Source organism: Bubalus kerabau, chromosome 23 (assembly GCF_029407905.1).
Source record: "Bubalus kerabau isolate K-KA32 ecotype Philippines breed swamp buffalo chromosome 23, PCC_UOA_SB_1v2, whole genome shotgun sequence".
Taxonomy (NCBI): Eukaryota; Metazoa; Chordata; class Mammalia; order Artiodactyla; family Bovidae; genus Bubalus; species Bubalus kerabau.
Genome location: NC_073646.1, coordinates 14,121,695 through 14,137,718, shown reverse-complemented (window position 1 = coordinate 14,137,718; position 16,024 = coordinate 14,121,695). Strand labels below are relative to the sequence as shown.

Here is a 16,024-nt window from a genome sequence, read left to right as displayed (position 1 = left end):
GATGTTTATTCATCCTGTAACTGAGATGCATAATTATACAGACCATCATCTAACAAAATAATTTGAATTAAATAAAGTTTTGAATTAATTTATTATGCTACTTTTGCAAGTATCTTTGGATCACTTAGATCTAGAGTAATTATTTCAGTTATTTTAAAACTATGGCTGGAATTTGAATTGAAGAACTGGTATTAGCCTAATTACAGAAATTTAAAGGTGCTTTTTGATAATATAAAATCCAAGTCCATCTTTTAAGTTGCATCTGGTTTCCAGAATGTACTTTAAATGATTCTATCAGCAATGCTGATGCCTGGTTTTTCCTTGTAAATTCATTGAATAATTGTATATGGATTAAATGGATAACACTGAAAGTGGAGTGTGATGCAGCTTCCTCTTAGACATGCCCATGTTGTTACATCACGTTAGAAATGACAAGGGCGCGTCAGTCTTACGTGGCATGATGCCCTGGTCCACTAGTTGTTCTCTCGTCCTTCTCTGTTGCAGCCTCAGCTGGAGCACTGTAAAAAGGAAATAATCACCATTGGAGTTTACATGCAACTGCAGGGTCCAGAGGAGGTATAATTAAGCTTAATTAATCTTCTATTTCATAATTGAATAGGGATATTACCTGGCACCATTCAACCTGTCAAAAAAAAAAACAACAAAAAAAACAAAAAACCCGTTTGCGATTTCTGCCTGTTGGGTGAACTCTGAAGTTCTTTCAGCATATTTTTTGCTTAGTCAGTTAATAATTTTAAGTTAATGATTAAAGCTAGTATTTTTTTAATAAACAAAATCACATCATACTTAGCAAATAAACAAAAACAGTTGGCTTACACATTGTCTTATTAGTAAGATTCCCTAGTTTTTTTTTTTAAATAAGTTAATAGCAAAAATGTATTTTAAGGAAAGATTAATGTATCTGGAGGAACTTACTCCATCTGGAATAAATCTTAAATAGGTTTAAAGAAGGCCAACTTCATCATAAAAATTAAACTTATGAGATACTACTAATGACCCAAGGGAAGATTTCTGAATTAAGACCTTAAAGTTTAATAATCTGTGTACAAACATAACAGTGTACCTCATTCTAGAAGTTCTAAGAAAGCCATAAATCAACTGATACCTAATCATTTTAATTAAAAGAGTAAATGAATCACTAAATGTGTAGAAAACAAGGTACATATCACAAAATGGGGAAATCCTGCTGGCCAAATTTAATAATATATATATATTTTCCCCGAGATTTCTCAGGCAGATTCCTTTCATAGCATCTCTGTTTCTATCTGGAAAGTGAATTGATTTCAAAAAAGAGTAACAAATGAAGTAACTATGAAAAACATTTTCCTTGGTTTACCCTACATTCAATTTTAAGTTTCCACATTTAATTTTTATTTCAGACCATGGGTGAAAACCAAGGTTAGGATTATTAAGGGCACACTTCAGGGGTGTCAATATGCAAAAAAAGAAAAAAATTACCTGTGTATATTTCTTAAACGGTAGGGAAGGAAGACAGTTGCTTTTTTTTTTTTTTTTTTTTTAAAAAAAAAAAAGCAAGTGTGTGATGAGCCTGTTTGGACCAGGCTCAAATACAGTGCCCATATGGTTCTAACTTGCAGTTAACCCCAAGGCCTGATCTGTGGGAGCTGCAGCCCTCACATCACAGCCTTGCTTCTTGCTTGTGCTGAACTGCAGAGCATAGCCCACTCTTAGATATACTTCAAAAAGAGATCTGACTGTAAAATGGTTTTTAAATATATTTTCATATTCATTGCTAAATATAAATGTCATTCTTTACTCAGTACTGAAAAAATTTTTTTATCTACTTCTCTTGGGGGCCATAGGACCACAAAACTTCACTGACATCTCATTTAGAACTGAAGCGATTGAGATAAGGTTCTGTTACACACAGCAAAGAAAAAATTAATGAGTCAAAAAATATATGCACATGGTTCTCCTATTAGAATGTTTTGCGATTCTCTGAATCAATTATGCTCTAACGTGAAGATCTTTTCCCTGATAACTTACAGTTTATTGAGAATAGTATGTTCCCACTGTACCTCACTAGGAACAAAAATAACCAGAGAGATGACCTGTGGATCTGAAAGCACCCAAATGTCTGCATACTCTGACATTCTTTTGTGAATGCCGAAGTTAATGCTTGTCTGAAATCAGGGTGGTCATAATTAAGAGGCAGAATCCCAAGAAAAGAATACTGAGAAGAGAAAAGGGTCAGAACAATCTCCAGTTCAAAGGCTGACACTTCTGGAACATGGTGGTCCATGTCTGTTGGAGAGTCCCCAGCAGTAGTATTTTTCCTTCCTCGTGAGGGAGTCTTCAAAGAAAGGAGTAAAATAGAAAGGGTAAAGAAAACATTAACAGACCCCTTGTTTGGTTTAAAACAAACAAACAAACAAAGCATCATACTAGTGAGACAAATGTGTCAAGCACGATACATATTTTTAGGCAAATGGCATCTTGGAATGAGGGTGGACATGCATACTTTATTAAATATATCCCTATTATTGATCATGTAGGTTGTTTCCAATTTTTGCAACTCCCATAGCTAATGCTATGGTGGATTTTTTTGGTAAAGTTTATTCCCAATTTCCAGTTATTTCCTTAATTCCTAAAAGGAGGAATATCGTTATGTGGTCCATATAAGGCATGGCCATAAAGTAAGGAGATGGTTTTGCAAACCATCATCTTTGAAATTATAGTAGACCTGCGAAAACATGAATATAGACTACTTTATATCTGCTGCATTTAGAGAAAAATTTTCTAATTACTTTTTGAATTTTTCCAAGATGATGTGGGTTATTACCTCTTAGGGTTAACATTCATGGTTTCCTACTACATTTCAATAAAGAAAAAAATGCATATAATTTTGAAAATTCTTGGTGTTATTCCTTGTTACAAGAGACAAAAAACAATGCTGTGTCAACATATGTGGTGTTTGTTTATTTTAGCTGTGCTGGGTATTTGTTACAGCTGGTGGGCTTTACTGCCTAACAACACATGGGATCTTAGTTCTCTGGCCAGGGATCGAACTCACATTCCCTGTGTTGAAAGGTGGATTCTCAACCACTGGACCACCGTGGAAGTCCCAACATAAATGTTTTGAACTTGCTCTTTTTTATATACAAGAAAAGTAAAAACTTTATTTTAACCACCATTCTGAAAAATGAAAGGTAGCTTATCTAACTAATAGCAAAGAGGAAATGTCACTCTTCTTCACCATCAGAAATAGCTCAGATAGTAAAAAAGTATCATCTTTTAGTTCCTTTCTCCTGAATCTTAAATGGATTAAAGCACTTCTAGAACAAGACTTTAAGATTAGTTTCCAATATTTAAAAACAAAAACCAAAAAAACCCTTAGAATAATGTCTTTCATATAATATTTATACCCCCTTCAAATGTTTAGCTGCTCTCTGAGCCAAGATGATTATGTCTATTCTCTTTTGTTTCTATAAATAGAATGTTTGAAATGTTTCCATAATATGACATAATTAAAGTGCCTTTCACTCTAAAGAAAAAAACTCATGTTAGCAGCATTTTAAACAACATACAGCAGTTTAGCACGAGTTGAATGAGCCAAAACAAAGCACAGTTTTTGGCCAGGGGACTTGCAAGGGGACATCTGAGGACCGTATATTACAAAAACAAGGCAGAAATGACACTTTCTGGGAAGCAGTATAGCAGGCAGCCATGGTCTTAGAAATTCTTTATAAACAGCTAGTTTCAATTATGGGGTATGAAGGAGGGTGGGATGAGTAGGTGTGGGGAGAGATGAGTGTTTGTCTGCAAGGCAGAGAGAAGATTTGATGTATGTTATTTAATCACAAGACACAGGACAGAATAAACTACAGAATTATGAGGGGAGAAAAAACACAGGCAAACCCTGAGCCAGTCAAATGAAGGCTGGGTAAATCAATGGCAAAAGCAAAGATGGGAAACTAAAGAATACTCTAGTATTGACTATGTATTGACTCTGAAGATAATATTAGGTAAAAACAGACCTGGTTCCAGTTTTTTTTAATTATTTTTTAAGATGTTTGACTAGTTAAGAGAATGAAGTAGTTGGACTTTGGCAAAAATTTATTATGCATTGTTAAATGTATTTAGGTGCCTGGTCCTAGAATAACAAAACAATTTAGAAAAAGCACATCTTCATATTATCTTTTGAACTTAGATACAGGAGGGGTTGACTGGCCTCTAAATAAGACCCTGGAGGAGGAAATGGCAACCCACTCCAGTATTCTTGCCTGGGAAATCCCATGGACAGAGGAGCCTGGCGGGCTACAGTCCATGAGGTTAGTTCTGTAAAGATTCCCATATTTTTAGTGCTTTGCTGTGAATGGGTATTTTGTAGTCACAGAGTAAGCAGTGACATCTCGAATGCTTTCCTTCTAAGCCTGGGATTCAGGAATGTATCAATATATGTACCAATAATTTCTCTATTTAAAAACTCATGTTTTGTAAGAGTATTTCTATTAAAATAAAAGTGAAACATGCACATAAAAAAGGGTGTTAAAAAAAGTAAAAGATATTTTTTCAGATCAGTCTCTGTAGGCAAAAGAAGCAAAAGCTTTTTCACAGCAAAGGAAATCATAAACAAAATGAAAACCCAGTCTACTGCACTGGCAGAAAGTATTTGCAAATGACGCTACTGACAATACGCAAAATATACAAACAGATCATACTGTAGCTCAGTATTAAAAAAAAAAAATCAAACACCCCAATCAGAAAATGGGCGGAAGACCGAAACAGACATTTCTTCAAAGAAGATATACAGATGGCTAAGAGGTACATGAAAAAGAGGTTCAATATGCTAATTATTAGAGAAATGAAAATCAAAACCACAATGACCTCACACTGATCAGAATGGCCATCATCAAAAAGTTTACAAATAATAAATGTTGGAGAAGGTATAGAGAGAAGGCAACCCTTCTACACTGTTTGTGAGAATGTAAATTGGTGCAGTTGCTATGGAAAACAGTATGGAGGTTCCTTAAAAAGCCAAAAACAGAGTTACCATATAATCCAGGAATCCCAATCCTGCATATGTATCCAGAAAAAAATGAGAACACTATTTCAAAAAGACCCATGGACCCCAGTGCTTAATTTACAACAGCCAAGACATGGAAACAACCCAAGTGACAATCAAGATTTAAGAAGATGTGGTATATATATAAGATGAACAGATACAAACTACTATAAGAAACACATAAGCAATAAAGATTTACTGTATAGCACAGGGAACTACATTCAATGTCTTGTAATAACTTTTAATGGAAAATAATCTAAAAATATGACTCATTTTGCGATATACCTGAAACTAACACGATATTGTAAGTCAACCATACTTCAATTAAAAAAAAAAGTGAAAGCCAGTCCATCCTACCAGAGACCTCCAGTCCTCCACAGAGGTAACCACTGTTCAATTTCTATGGTTCTAGAGAATGTTCTGTGATTATTCTGGCAATGTTAAATATAGACTACGCAAAGGAAATACATGGGATGGGATCATGCCATTCACATAGTTTGATTATTTACTTAAAAAAAAAACAAACATGGAATCTAGGTCATTCTTCTTACTGGCTATAGCTAACATGTCGATGTATCAATCGTATACTCTTTTAAGTTCCCAGATTTCCTGCTATTATTGTTATTAACAGTGCTGCAATGATTTTCTTCATTTTGTGGCATCCCATATGTTTGTGCTTGTATATAAACACTTAAATACAAATACACACATCTGAAATTCTGATAGAGTCACTTTGCAATCCGAATGGTTGCACCAATCTATTTCCCCATTTACAAGATAAAAGAGGACCTTTCTTTTCATCCCTTCCCCACAGTATACATTATCAGGCCGTAAAGTAATTTTTAAATTCAGAAACAAAGATCACTTACTCTTAGCCACAACTACCAACAATATCATGCCAAAGTAACAGTAAAATTTGATATAACTAGTGAACAGTAAGGGAACAAGAGCGATCAAAAGCATCAGTGAGGCTGATGGGGCTGGTTTTTGACTGAATGCAGAGATATTTACAGTGGGTGTCAGAAGAACTGGTTAAGTTCTCGCTTGTAAACCATATATTGATTTATAAATTTGGTAGAATTTTTCTCATATTCCAGGATAGAAACCTAGTAAGCATAACGCTTCTCATTTTTTTTCCTTCAACTCCAACACAGCTGAGAGATGTAATGGAGAGATTTGATACATATTTAGAACAAAATCAACACTATGTGGAAAGGACTGGATGTTGTGTTTGAAGGAGAAAAGATAAAGATGGTGCCTGGGATTCTGGCTTAAGAACCTGGGTAGGCCATTAACTGAGATAAAGAACACACGATGGCCATTTAGGGCTCAGTCTTGGATATGCGTGAATTAGACGTGGAGATGGCGAAGTGACAATTGGTTCCACGGTTCCAGATTTCAAAGGTAGGTCTTGGCAGGAGACTAAAATTTGGAAGTTGTCACTTATGTAGTATTTGAAGCCTAGTTTGCCAAGGTAGAGAATAGAATATAGAAAGAGGAAGCAAGAAGCAAACCCAGGAGCAAGCTCCTTGGAAAATGCAACTTAAAGCCCACTTTTATAGGTCAGATGGAGGTGAAAGTCCAAAAAAGGAAACAAGCGGAAGATGCCCAAGGAAGAGGAGGAGCCTGGAGAGTGTGTGTAAAAGTGTTTTCAGAAGGCACTCATGACCAACTGGGCCCAATGCTGCTGCTGCTGCTACACGGAGGAGCTGGTCTGTGGAGTGATAAATGGAAATGGGACTCAAAGAGGTTAGGCAGGAAGGAGGGGTGAGTGTGAGAATGACAGTAATAGAAGAAACGCTTTCAAGACGTTGAGCAGCAAGGTGGGAGGGAGGTGAAGGCTTGAGGGGTGTGTAACTTAAGCTTGGAACATACCTGAACAGGTTTATAAGTGATAAAGAGCAAGAGGGAAAGGGGGTGGGGTTGGGGAGGGAGAGAACGGAAATGAATGAATATGAATGAGAACAAGAGAGAGAGTAAGAGGCAGCAGGGTTCCTGAAGGGGGGTGGGATTCAGAGGAAACAAGAACGTCACTTCCCCCATGACAGGAGGGCACAGAGAATTGCGTGTGGCTGCAGGTGGGCTTACAGATTTGGGCTGGCATGTCCAGCAAAGCTTCAAATGATGGCTTTTAATTTCTCAGAGGAGGAGGAGGAAAGATCATTGTTCAAAATGAGATGCATATGAAGGAAAAGTCAGTTTGAGGCCAGTGAAGAAGGTCTGAAATACTCATTGCAGACTGTGAAGAACAAGTTGGAAAAGAAAAACATGGTTATTTTCCCCTAAAATGCTCCAACTCATAATGTTACAGCTTAGGGGAGAGAAGTCAGTCCAGAAACAAGCAAGTCACTCAATGGCTCTGAACTATATCATTTTTTATCAGAGAAAAAGACCACAGATACAAAATTAGAACATTTGGCAGTTCTTTTTCAAGCTCATCACATAAAATTTTTAAGTTAAGAACAGTTGCAGCCCAGCAATTCCACTTCTAGGTGAACTGAAAAACGGGTTCTCAAACACACACATACACCCTCATGTTCATAGCAGCACTAGTCACAACAGCCAAAAGGTGGGTACAGTCCTGATGTCAACAACACATGAACGGACGAGCAAATTCTAGTCTATCCATACAGTGGAATATTATTCAGCTGTAAAAGAAGTGAAGCACTGTATGTGTGACAACATGGATGAATTCGAAAAATATTTCACTAAGTAAAAGAAGCCAGATGGCAATAGGTCGAATATTATATGATTTCATGCCGCTGCTGCTGCTAAGTCACTTCAGTTGTGTCCGACTCTGTGCGACCCCATAGATGGCAGCCCACCAGGCTCCCCCATCCCTGGGATTCTCCAGGCAAGAACACTGGAGTGGGTTGCCATTTCCTTCTCCAATGCAGGAAAGTGAAAAGTGAGGTCGTGTCCAACTCTTAGCGACCCCATGGACTGCAGCCTACTAGGCTCCTCCGTCCATGGGATTTTCCAGGCAAGGGTACTGGAGTGGGGTGCCATTGCCTTCTCCATAGATGTGAAATATCCAGAACTGGTAAATGCAAAGAGACAGCTACTCTGGTCACTGCCTGAAACTGGGGGGAAGTAACTGCTTCATGACCACAAGGTGTTCCCTTGGGCTCATGAAAACATTTTGGAAGTAGATAGAGGTGTCGCACAACCCTGTGAATACGTTAAATGCCCCTGAAATTGTTCACTTGAAAATAGTTACTTTTATGTTAAGTGAATTTTATCTCAACAGAAAAAATGGAACAGTTGGCAGAACAACAGACCTTAAGAAACCAATTACTCGATAATCACATTTCTTAATTCCCACCCATGGCTGGCTAGCCTCCCTCACCATCATAATTCCATTAACCATCAATGGTAACTTTGTCTTCTAATGATTTGATGACTACAATAACAACTATACATTACATTGCATTCCCTGCCACACCAAATGCTAGGTTTTGTTGTTCTGGGTGGGGCCTCTAATTCCCCTTCTCGACTTTGTCCTTATATTCTATAGCACCTTTTACAATGCTCGCCATATAGAAACTTTAATAAATAAATGTGTTTTACTTAATGTTGCATGGTATACTTACAGCATATAACTGAGTTACTATTTTTTATGGAAAGAGAACTCTAGCCAAATTTAGGAATAATACCAAGAGGATTTTGTATGTGGCAAGTGATTATCATGGGACAGAACTAACACTTGTCTTGCTTAGTTGTATGAATTTGAGGCTTCAGACATTTTGGAATTGATGTTGGTGACATCTAATTATATTTAAATCTAATTGTTTTGAAGGTAAAAGAAGACTGAAAAAGGGAAGGCTAAGAGCAAAGGAGTAAAGAATAGCATGGAAAACTGGTAGACAGTAATTTCACCTCCATTTACAATTAATGTGAAATTCAGCTTGTATTACAGAAGTGTAAAAGTCAATCCTAAAGGAAACCAACTTTGAATATTCACTGGAAGGGCTGGTACTGAAGCTGAAGCTCCAATACTTTGGCCACTGGAAGAGACCCTGATGCTGAGAAGGATTGAGGGCAAGAGGAGAAGGGGGTGACAGAGGATGAGATGGTTGGATGGCATCACGGACTCAAACTCGAGAGAATAATGAAGGACAGGGAGGCTGGGCATGCTGCGGTTGTAAGAGTCAGACATGACTTAGCAGCTGAACAGTAACAACAAAAGGCACTTAAGTACTCTCATAGATGGTAAAAAGAAGCAACCGAAGATTACAGACCTTTTGTTGTATTTTCATGGGTCTAATTTGCCAATTATAAAATAAAATTCTTCTTCAAGTTGTTTAAAATAAAGGAATACAAAAAGGCCAGAAATAAAATGGTGGTTTGTCTTGTAAGAGTCATGCTATCTGCACTGATTAAGCAAACTCCAACCACCACCTCCTGTCTGAAACAAAACCAGAGTGACAGTATACACATAAATCTAAACCTCTGATACTACCAAGTACAAACAGCATTTTGAGCAGGAATTTTTATATTATGATTATTTTCCATTTAGAAAAAGGAGAGACAACATTGTTAATTAAAAAAAAAAAACCATGCAAGTAAGTGTTTGAAAGGTAACCTTAGGATTTCTCTGGTGGTCCAGTGTTAAGAATCTGCCTGCCAATGAAGAGGACATGGGTTTGATCCCTGGTCCAGAAAGATCCCACATGCTCAGAGCACCTAAGCCCTGTGCCACAACTACTGAGCCTGTGCTCCAGAGGACGAGCCACGAACACTGCACCAGTGTGCTGCGACTACTGAAGCCTGGCTGCCTGGAGCCCATGCTCTGCAAGAAGAGAAGCCACTGCACTGAGAAGCCTGCGCATCGCAACTAGAGAGGAGCCGGCGCTCGAATGCAACTAAAGAAAGCCCACGTACAGCAATGAAGACCTAGTGCAGCCCAAACAAACAAATAAAAAAGAAAGTTCGCCGTAGACTGCCTCAGACAGAAATACAGCCTTTCATCCAAAAGTCTACTGCACCCTTACGAAGTCCACTGGGGGTGAGGGGTGTGGGAGAAGAGGCAGGTGGTACAAACTGTGGAATAGGTCACAGTCAAGAACGCAGCATTTACTCTCTATTAGAAATGAAAGAGCAAAAATGAAGTAAAAACTAAACATGCAAGCAGTCCAGGCTGACGCACTGTAGGTTTCCTGCATTAATCTGCAGCATGAGGTCAGGAAGACAATATTTTCAACACTCAGCCTTGGAAATTTACAGGCACTTTGATAACTCTGTGGTTGGCTGCTGCTTCTGTTTCCATGGAAACAGGCTGCTAAAAATGGGGCATGTTTCTTTAAACTGATCATACCTTCACACAAATTCCCCTCTCCTTTTTGTCAAAAGTTGGAATGAATTTAAAGTATGCTGCTTATGCTATGACAACGGGATGTCAAGGCAGGGAACCTGGTACAGAACGGCAGGGACAACATTAGCCTGTGGCAGACATACAGAAAGATATTATATGTACCTATGTGCATTTAAAGAAATCTCACTTGATTAAAAAGTGGAAATAAAGGACACAGTGGGAAAATGGAAGTATACCACAAATAACAGGCACTTCTAAAGTAAAATCATCTGCTTAATTGGTTATCACCAGCACTGTAAAGAGGCTTAAAAAAACTTGATTTTCAGGACAATTTTTAACCTGTAGGACCATGCTCGTTCTGCACCCATTATATGCCTAGATGATTCTTAACCCTCCATGGTTCCAAAAAAAAATAATGTTTATTTTTCTTACTTGGGGGTAATCGAAGATTCTCTGTCTCCCTGCTACATTAGACTCTCAGTGTGCAGCTCTAGGCAGAGGTGCTGACAGCTGAGAGCTCTTTCCTAATCCCTCTAAAATGGGAAAATGTATGCTGTACAAAAGATTCTGCAATGTCTTAGTGTAAACTCCTTAGGCAGCCTCTCTGAATAAAAAGACAATTAACAACAAAACAGGAAAACAGTAGGATATTATTTACCTCCAGTTTTTCCCAGAATAGTAAGCACACACTCCTCTCTTGATCCTGGCTCAATATCTTGGTTTTTATTCCCATTTTGTGGATTCAGGAATGGGACACACACAAACATCACACACAGCTGAACAACGCTTGAACAACATGGGTTTGAATTATACAGGTCCATTTATGTGTGATTTTTTCCCAATAAATATAGTACTTGTACTATAGTACTTTCATTTTACAGATCTTTAGTTAACTAAGTGGTGGAAGGGGGGTGTCTGTGTTCAATCAGAGATCACGATATGTGGAATCAAAAGAATCAGGGACTGAGTCCTGCCTCTGCCTAAACTGTTTCAGTTCCTGCTCTTGGTTGACTCATTTATCAACTCCATTGTTTCTGAGGCAGAGATAGCAGTACTCCCATTTTTGACGGCGTGCAGCGGGGGGGCTCGCCATTCCTAACTCCCATGCTGTTCAAGGGTATGCCTACCTGCCTACACAAACACACACATGCACGCCAATTTGCCCACAAAAGCAGGAGAGCAGAGAACTGTCACGAATTGCATGTGACCCTGATGTCACAGCAACTGCACGTGATGATGCAGGTCAAAGGATGAGCTGCAGTTGTTCAGGCCAATGGGGTGGGCTGGGGTGGGAGAGGCCTTCTGGGAGAGAACAGCTGTGGAGGAGGGAGAAGTAAGACAGAGGCTGGGCTCCACTTGCTGAAGGGACCGGAGTGTGGGCGGAGATCAGCGGGATGGCTCTCTCTACTTGAGGAAAGATTCCTGTTAAGATTCTGTTTGAGGAAAGGGACTTGGACAAGGGTCGGGGCTGCGGTGTAACACAGCTGTTGACAAACCAAGTATTTCTGAGGCAGGACTGACAGATTCAGCAACCAGATCTGGTGACAGGCTGTGAGGAGGAGGTCAAGGAAGGTGTCAGGGATCCCTCCTATTCAGGTTCCCGCCATAAGCCTATGGGGGGACAGAGGCGCTGCTGACCGAGACAGGAGACCCTGGAGGAAGTGAGCCTCGGGAATGGTGATGAGTGAAGGCCCAAAGCACGAGAGAGACGCCTGGCACTCGGAGTCTTCGATCCTCACTCGTTCGGACCTAAGCACACAGAGGTTTCCTCTATCTCTTTTACGTGTGTGTGTGTCTGTGTGTGTATTTTAACTTCTATGTTATCACTCACTTTCCTGCCTTCCAGGCTCTGAGCTCCTTGAACGCCATAGCTTATAGAGGTTTATAACCTCTGGCATGATGCTGTGAAGAAGCACTCAAATTTCTGCTAAAAAATGATTTATGATTTTATGATTTATGATTTCCAATAAAAAGTTAAATTATATAATTTCCTCTCACAGGTAGCATATACCCATTTTAAAAAGACACTGAATTATATCTGGGAAGAGGAATCTTTTACTTTTTCCCTCCATATCTGTATATTATTTGAATTTAAGAACCTATCTTACACTTCAAATTTAGTAAAAAAAAAAAAAAAATTAATTTAGTGATATCTCACTTGTACAACACTTTTAATTATGTAGAACACTGGCAGAAAATGAAGAAAGAAGAAACTCCCCAAGAAGCAAAAATAGATGTTGCAAAGTTCACGTGCTTTATTTCTAGAAGAAGGCTAGCTAGCATGCGCTATTTCACTTCCTATTTATCTGCTTCTCCTAGTACGACAATAAATTTTAGTTGCATTAACAATAGAATCAGGATTCCACTATTACCTCTTATTTGTTGCTTACTTTTCAAGATTACAAGCAGCAAATCAAAAAGGCAGAATGCAGCAGATGACAAAGATCAAATAATAAAGATTCGATGAATCTAGCAATGATCCAGAGATCATTCTGTGTAGGCAAATGGTTTTATACACCTCACCAATGACTTAAGGCCCCAATGCCTTATGTTCTAGGGTAGCCATTAATTTATAACTGAATTTTAAATTATATCTGAAGGTAATAATTCAAACTATTACATTGTTTAAAAAGGCAGGGAGGGATATAATATTCTCCAAATACTTAATGCATAATAGTAATATATCTGTGAGAGGCAGGACACTGGAGGTGAGGCATAAGAATTATTCAAACAATGACACTATCTCTAAGAAACAGTATGGTCTAACAGTGAAGACAGTACAGACACCTGTCACAGTAGCAAAAGGTGACATGCCATAAACAGATGCAGAGCCAGTCACTGGGAGGATATGACAGAGAAGAAATTAACTTTAGGTGACAGGTTCAGATGACTTTCTTTAGGAAATGGCACAGGGATTGGGTTTTAAGACACTGAACCTGCAAAGCTGGGATGAGCAGTTTCCCAACAGAATCTCCAGCGGTGATGGAAATGGTTTATAAGCTGCATGGTTCTTAACCACAAGTGGCAACTGAGTAGTTGAAATGTGGATAATGATTTTACTTCATTTTTAATGATTTTAAATTTAAATGAGGCTAACGTGCAGTGCAGGTACAGTATGTGTAACTCCTGTCACTCAGAAGAGTTCTGGTGCTTTGATAAAGGTGTTTATTTAATCTGTTTTTCCCAGGCTCAACTACTCAGAACATCTCACATGTGCTTTTTTCCACACACAGACCTCCTATGGCCATGTCCCAGCGCACCATGTTAATCCACCTCACTGTCTACGATGCAATCTTCCACAAACTCCACATACTTTATCCTGACTGCTATTCCCAGTCTGTGACGGAACTGGGAATCCGGTTCCCTAAACCTATAACTCGTCCCCTCAACATCCACAGCTGAGCCACACAATGAAAGCAGTCCAGATCCCCGAATCACTTCTTAGAGGACCACTGACTAGGAGAGCTGCCTAACCCACCTGGGACTAGGTTTCAAGCAAAAAATGCACTTTCATTAGTTAAAACATTGAGTTTGGGGGCTGTCTGTCAGAGCATGTAGTTTAGCCAAAGTAAGTAACATACAAATCAGTTTTCTTTTTTTGGTTATTTTATTTTCACCATTAGAAAGCTCTGTATATTGAACATCAATTTTTCCTCTTTCAATTAATTTAATACCATTTTGTCTTTGATAAATATGGGATATCACTAACTAGCTGGTAGCACTGGCATAATGATTCACTATCTCGACAATGCTTCATATTAAGCCACTTATCTGAATTAAATCATCTCAATTTATTTGAATTTCCCTCAAGTTTTGTGATTATTAATTTGTAAGTTGTCAAGTCAGTGATTTGTAACATCCTTTAGTTGTTAGAACCAGAAAGTAAATTATATCTCATCTACATTGAGCACTATTAGAAAATGTTCTGAACTTTTCATGGATAAATCAAAAGTTGATATTCCTTACTGCTGCTTTGAGAAAAGAAACTAGTCTAAGGAAAATGTCCTATTTTGAATCTGATAAGAATTTATGACATTTATTGCTATTTCTCATCTAAAGTAGAAAACAATTACATTCTCCAACTATACCCATAGGTAGGTATTTATCAAAAAACCTTATGTAAGCATTAACAAAACTGAGGAGATGTGCTTTATGATCCGGACAATCCTCTGATGTGTGCTGACAACGATTCACAGGCAGCTGACACTTGGAACATTTTTCTCAAAGTTGCAACAGGTATTACTAAATTTTCTTGTTAATGTGTCACATAAACTTTGAAACCCATGATTACCTGCTTTCCCCCTTATAATAATTTCAGCTAACTAGCACTGTCAACAACAAGAGGAATTCTAATATGTCCCCAAATAAGTCAGAGCTAGAGCAACTTGCAGCAGACACCGTCACCCAGCTGTGGCTAGATGATTAGAACTGAACGGATCAAAATCTATCCTTCCTTCGTTACCTGAAAACATTTGATTCAGGCATTTAAAAAAATCCCAGAAGTTGTTCTTTCAAACAAATGCAAAACCTAACTTTGCCAAAAATGAACATGAACACCAAATACGGTTCATGTGAAAGATAATAAATATTTCAAATTAGTATCCCTCAACATGAGGCATAAACCATAGACGTGACTGATGGTCCGAAATTTGTCTTTTGACAAGAGGGCACTGGACCTGATTAGCCTCCAGGGTATTTTAGTGTTTGAACACTGCTGCCACATCAGTCAGCTTTCACGGATTCATAAAACTGATGCATGGCCCGGGACCTAGACGCAGACGAAACCCAGCAGCGGCCTGTGGCCCGAGTCTGACAAGCTGACTGGTGGTGCTGTCTGCAGACAGCGACTGTGACACAGTGAATTCCAGGGGCTCCAACCTGCATGGGAATCCAGCCATTTTCATACAAAGCCAGGTCAACAGAAGCTTTCTGCATAATTCCTCCTAGTTTTTTCTGTTCTACTTAAAATTCAGGTCTAGTCCTCTTTCGGCATCACTACCTTTGAGGTAACAGATCACCTTTGATACCTAATTTTTTTTGTTTGGTTGTTATTTTTGCCCTCCGCCCCATGTCTAGCAAAAAATTAGCAGAAGTACAGTCTGTTAAGATAGAAAGCAAAGCATAGTCAGTGCAGCTGTGGTGAGACAGATTCATTTTATCATCCAATCATTTCTGTGGAGCGTTTAAAAACATGCAAGTTCTCTTCCCATATACCTCTTTAAACCGATGAATGTACATGAAAGTAATGGACTGGTGTGCTGCAGTCCATGGGGTCGCAAAGAGTTGGATGTGACTGGGCGACTAAACAACAATAGATATAAACACTTCTCTACTTTGTCAATATATACATGATTTTAAAAATTAAATTTTAAGTAGAAGGGAAAGGCAACAAAGGGTGAAAAAATAAGAAGAGGGATGGTTACACTGGCATTAAACTGGGCATCTCATAAAAACACTACCAAGTAGGTATTGTTTATCTTCATTGTACAAAGGTGGACAACTAAGGCTCAGAGCAGTGAACTTGTCCAGGGTCACAGAGCTAGAAAATGGGATTTGCTCCCAAGTAGACCTCACTTTAGGGTCTGTGCTCTCGCTCTGCGACATTATACTGTGGTACATGTATAAATTTGTATAAATTCAAAGCATGGTCACAGTGGTTAGGG

At 38.6% G+C, this 16,024-nt stretch overlaps 1 protein-coding gene across 6 annotated transcripts in view; it reads right to left on the bottom strand.

The window, feature by feature from the left end:
• Nucleotides 1-16,024, bottom strand: part of MRTFB (myocardin related transcription factor B) — a 319,142-nt gene that overhangs the window by 53,969 nt on the left and 249,149 nt on the right. For all 6 annotated transcript variants that reach the window (XM_055562733.1, XM_055562734.1, XM_055562735.1 and 3 more), the window contains one exon: nucleotides 453-518. In XM_055562733.1, the coding sequence (XP_055418708.1) occupies nucleotides 453-518 (66 nt within the window). The remainder of the gene's footprint in view (nucleotides 1-452; nucleotides 519-16,024) is intronic.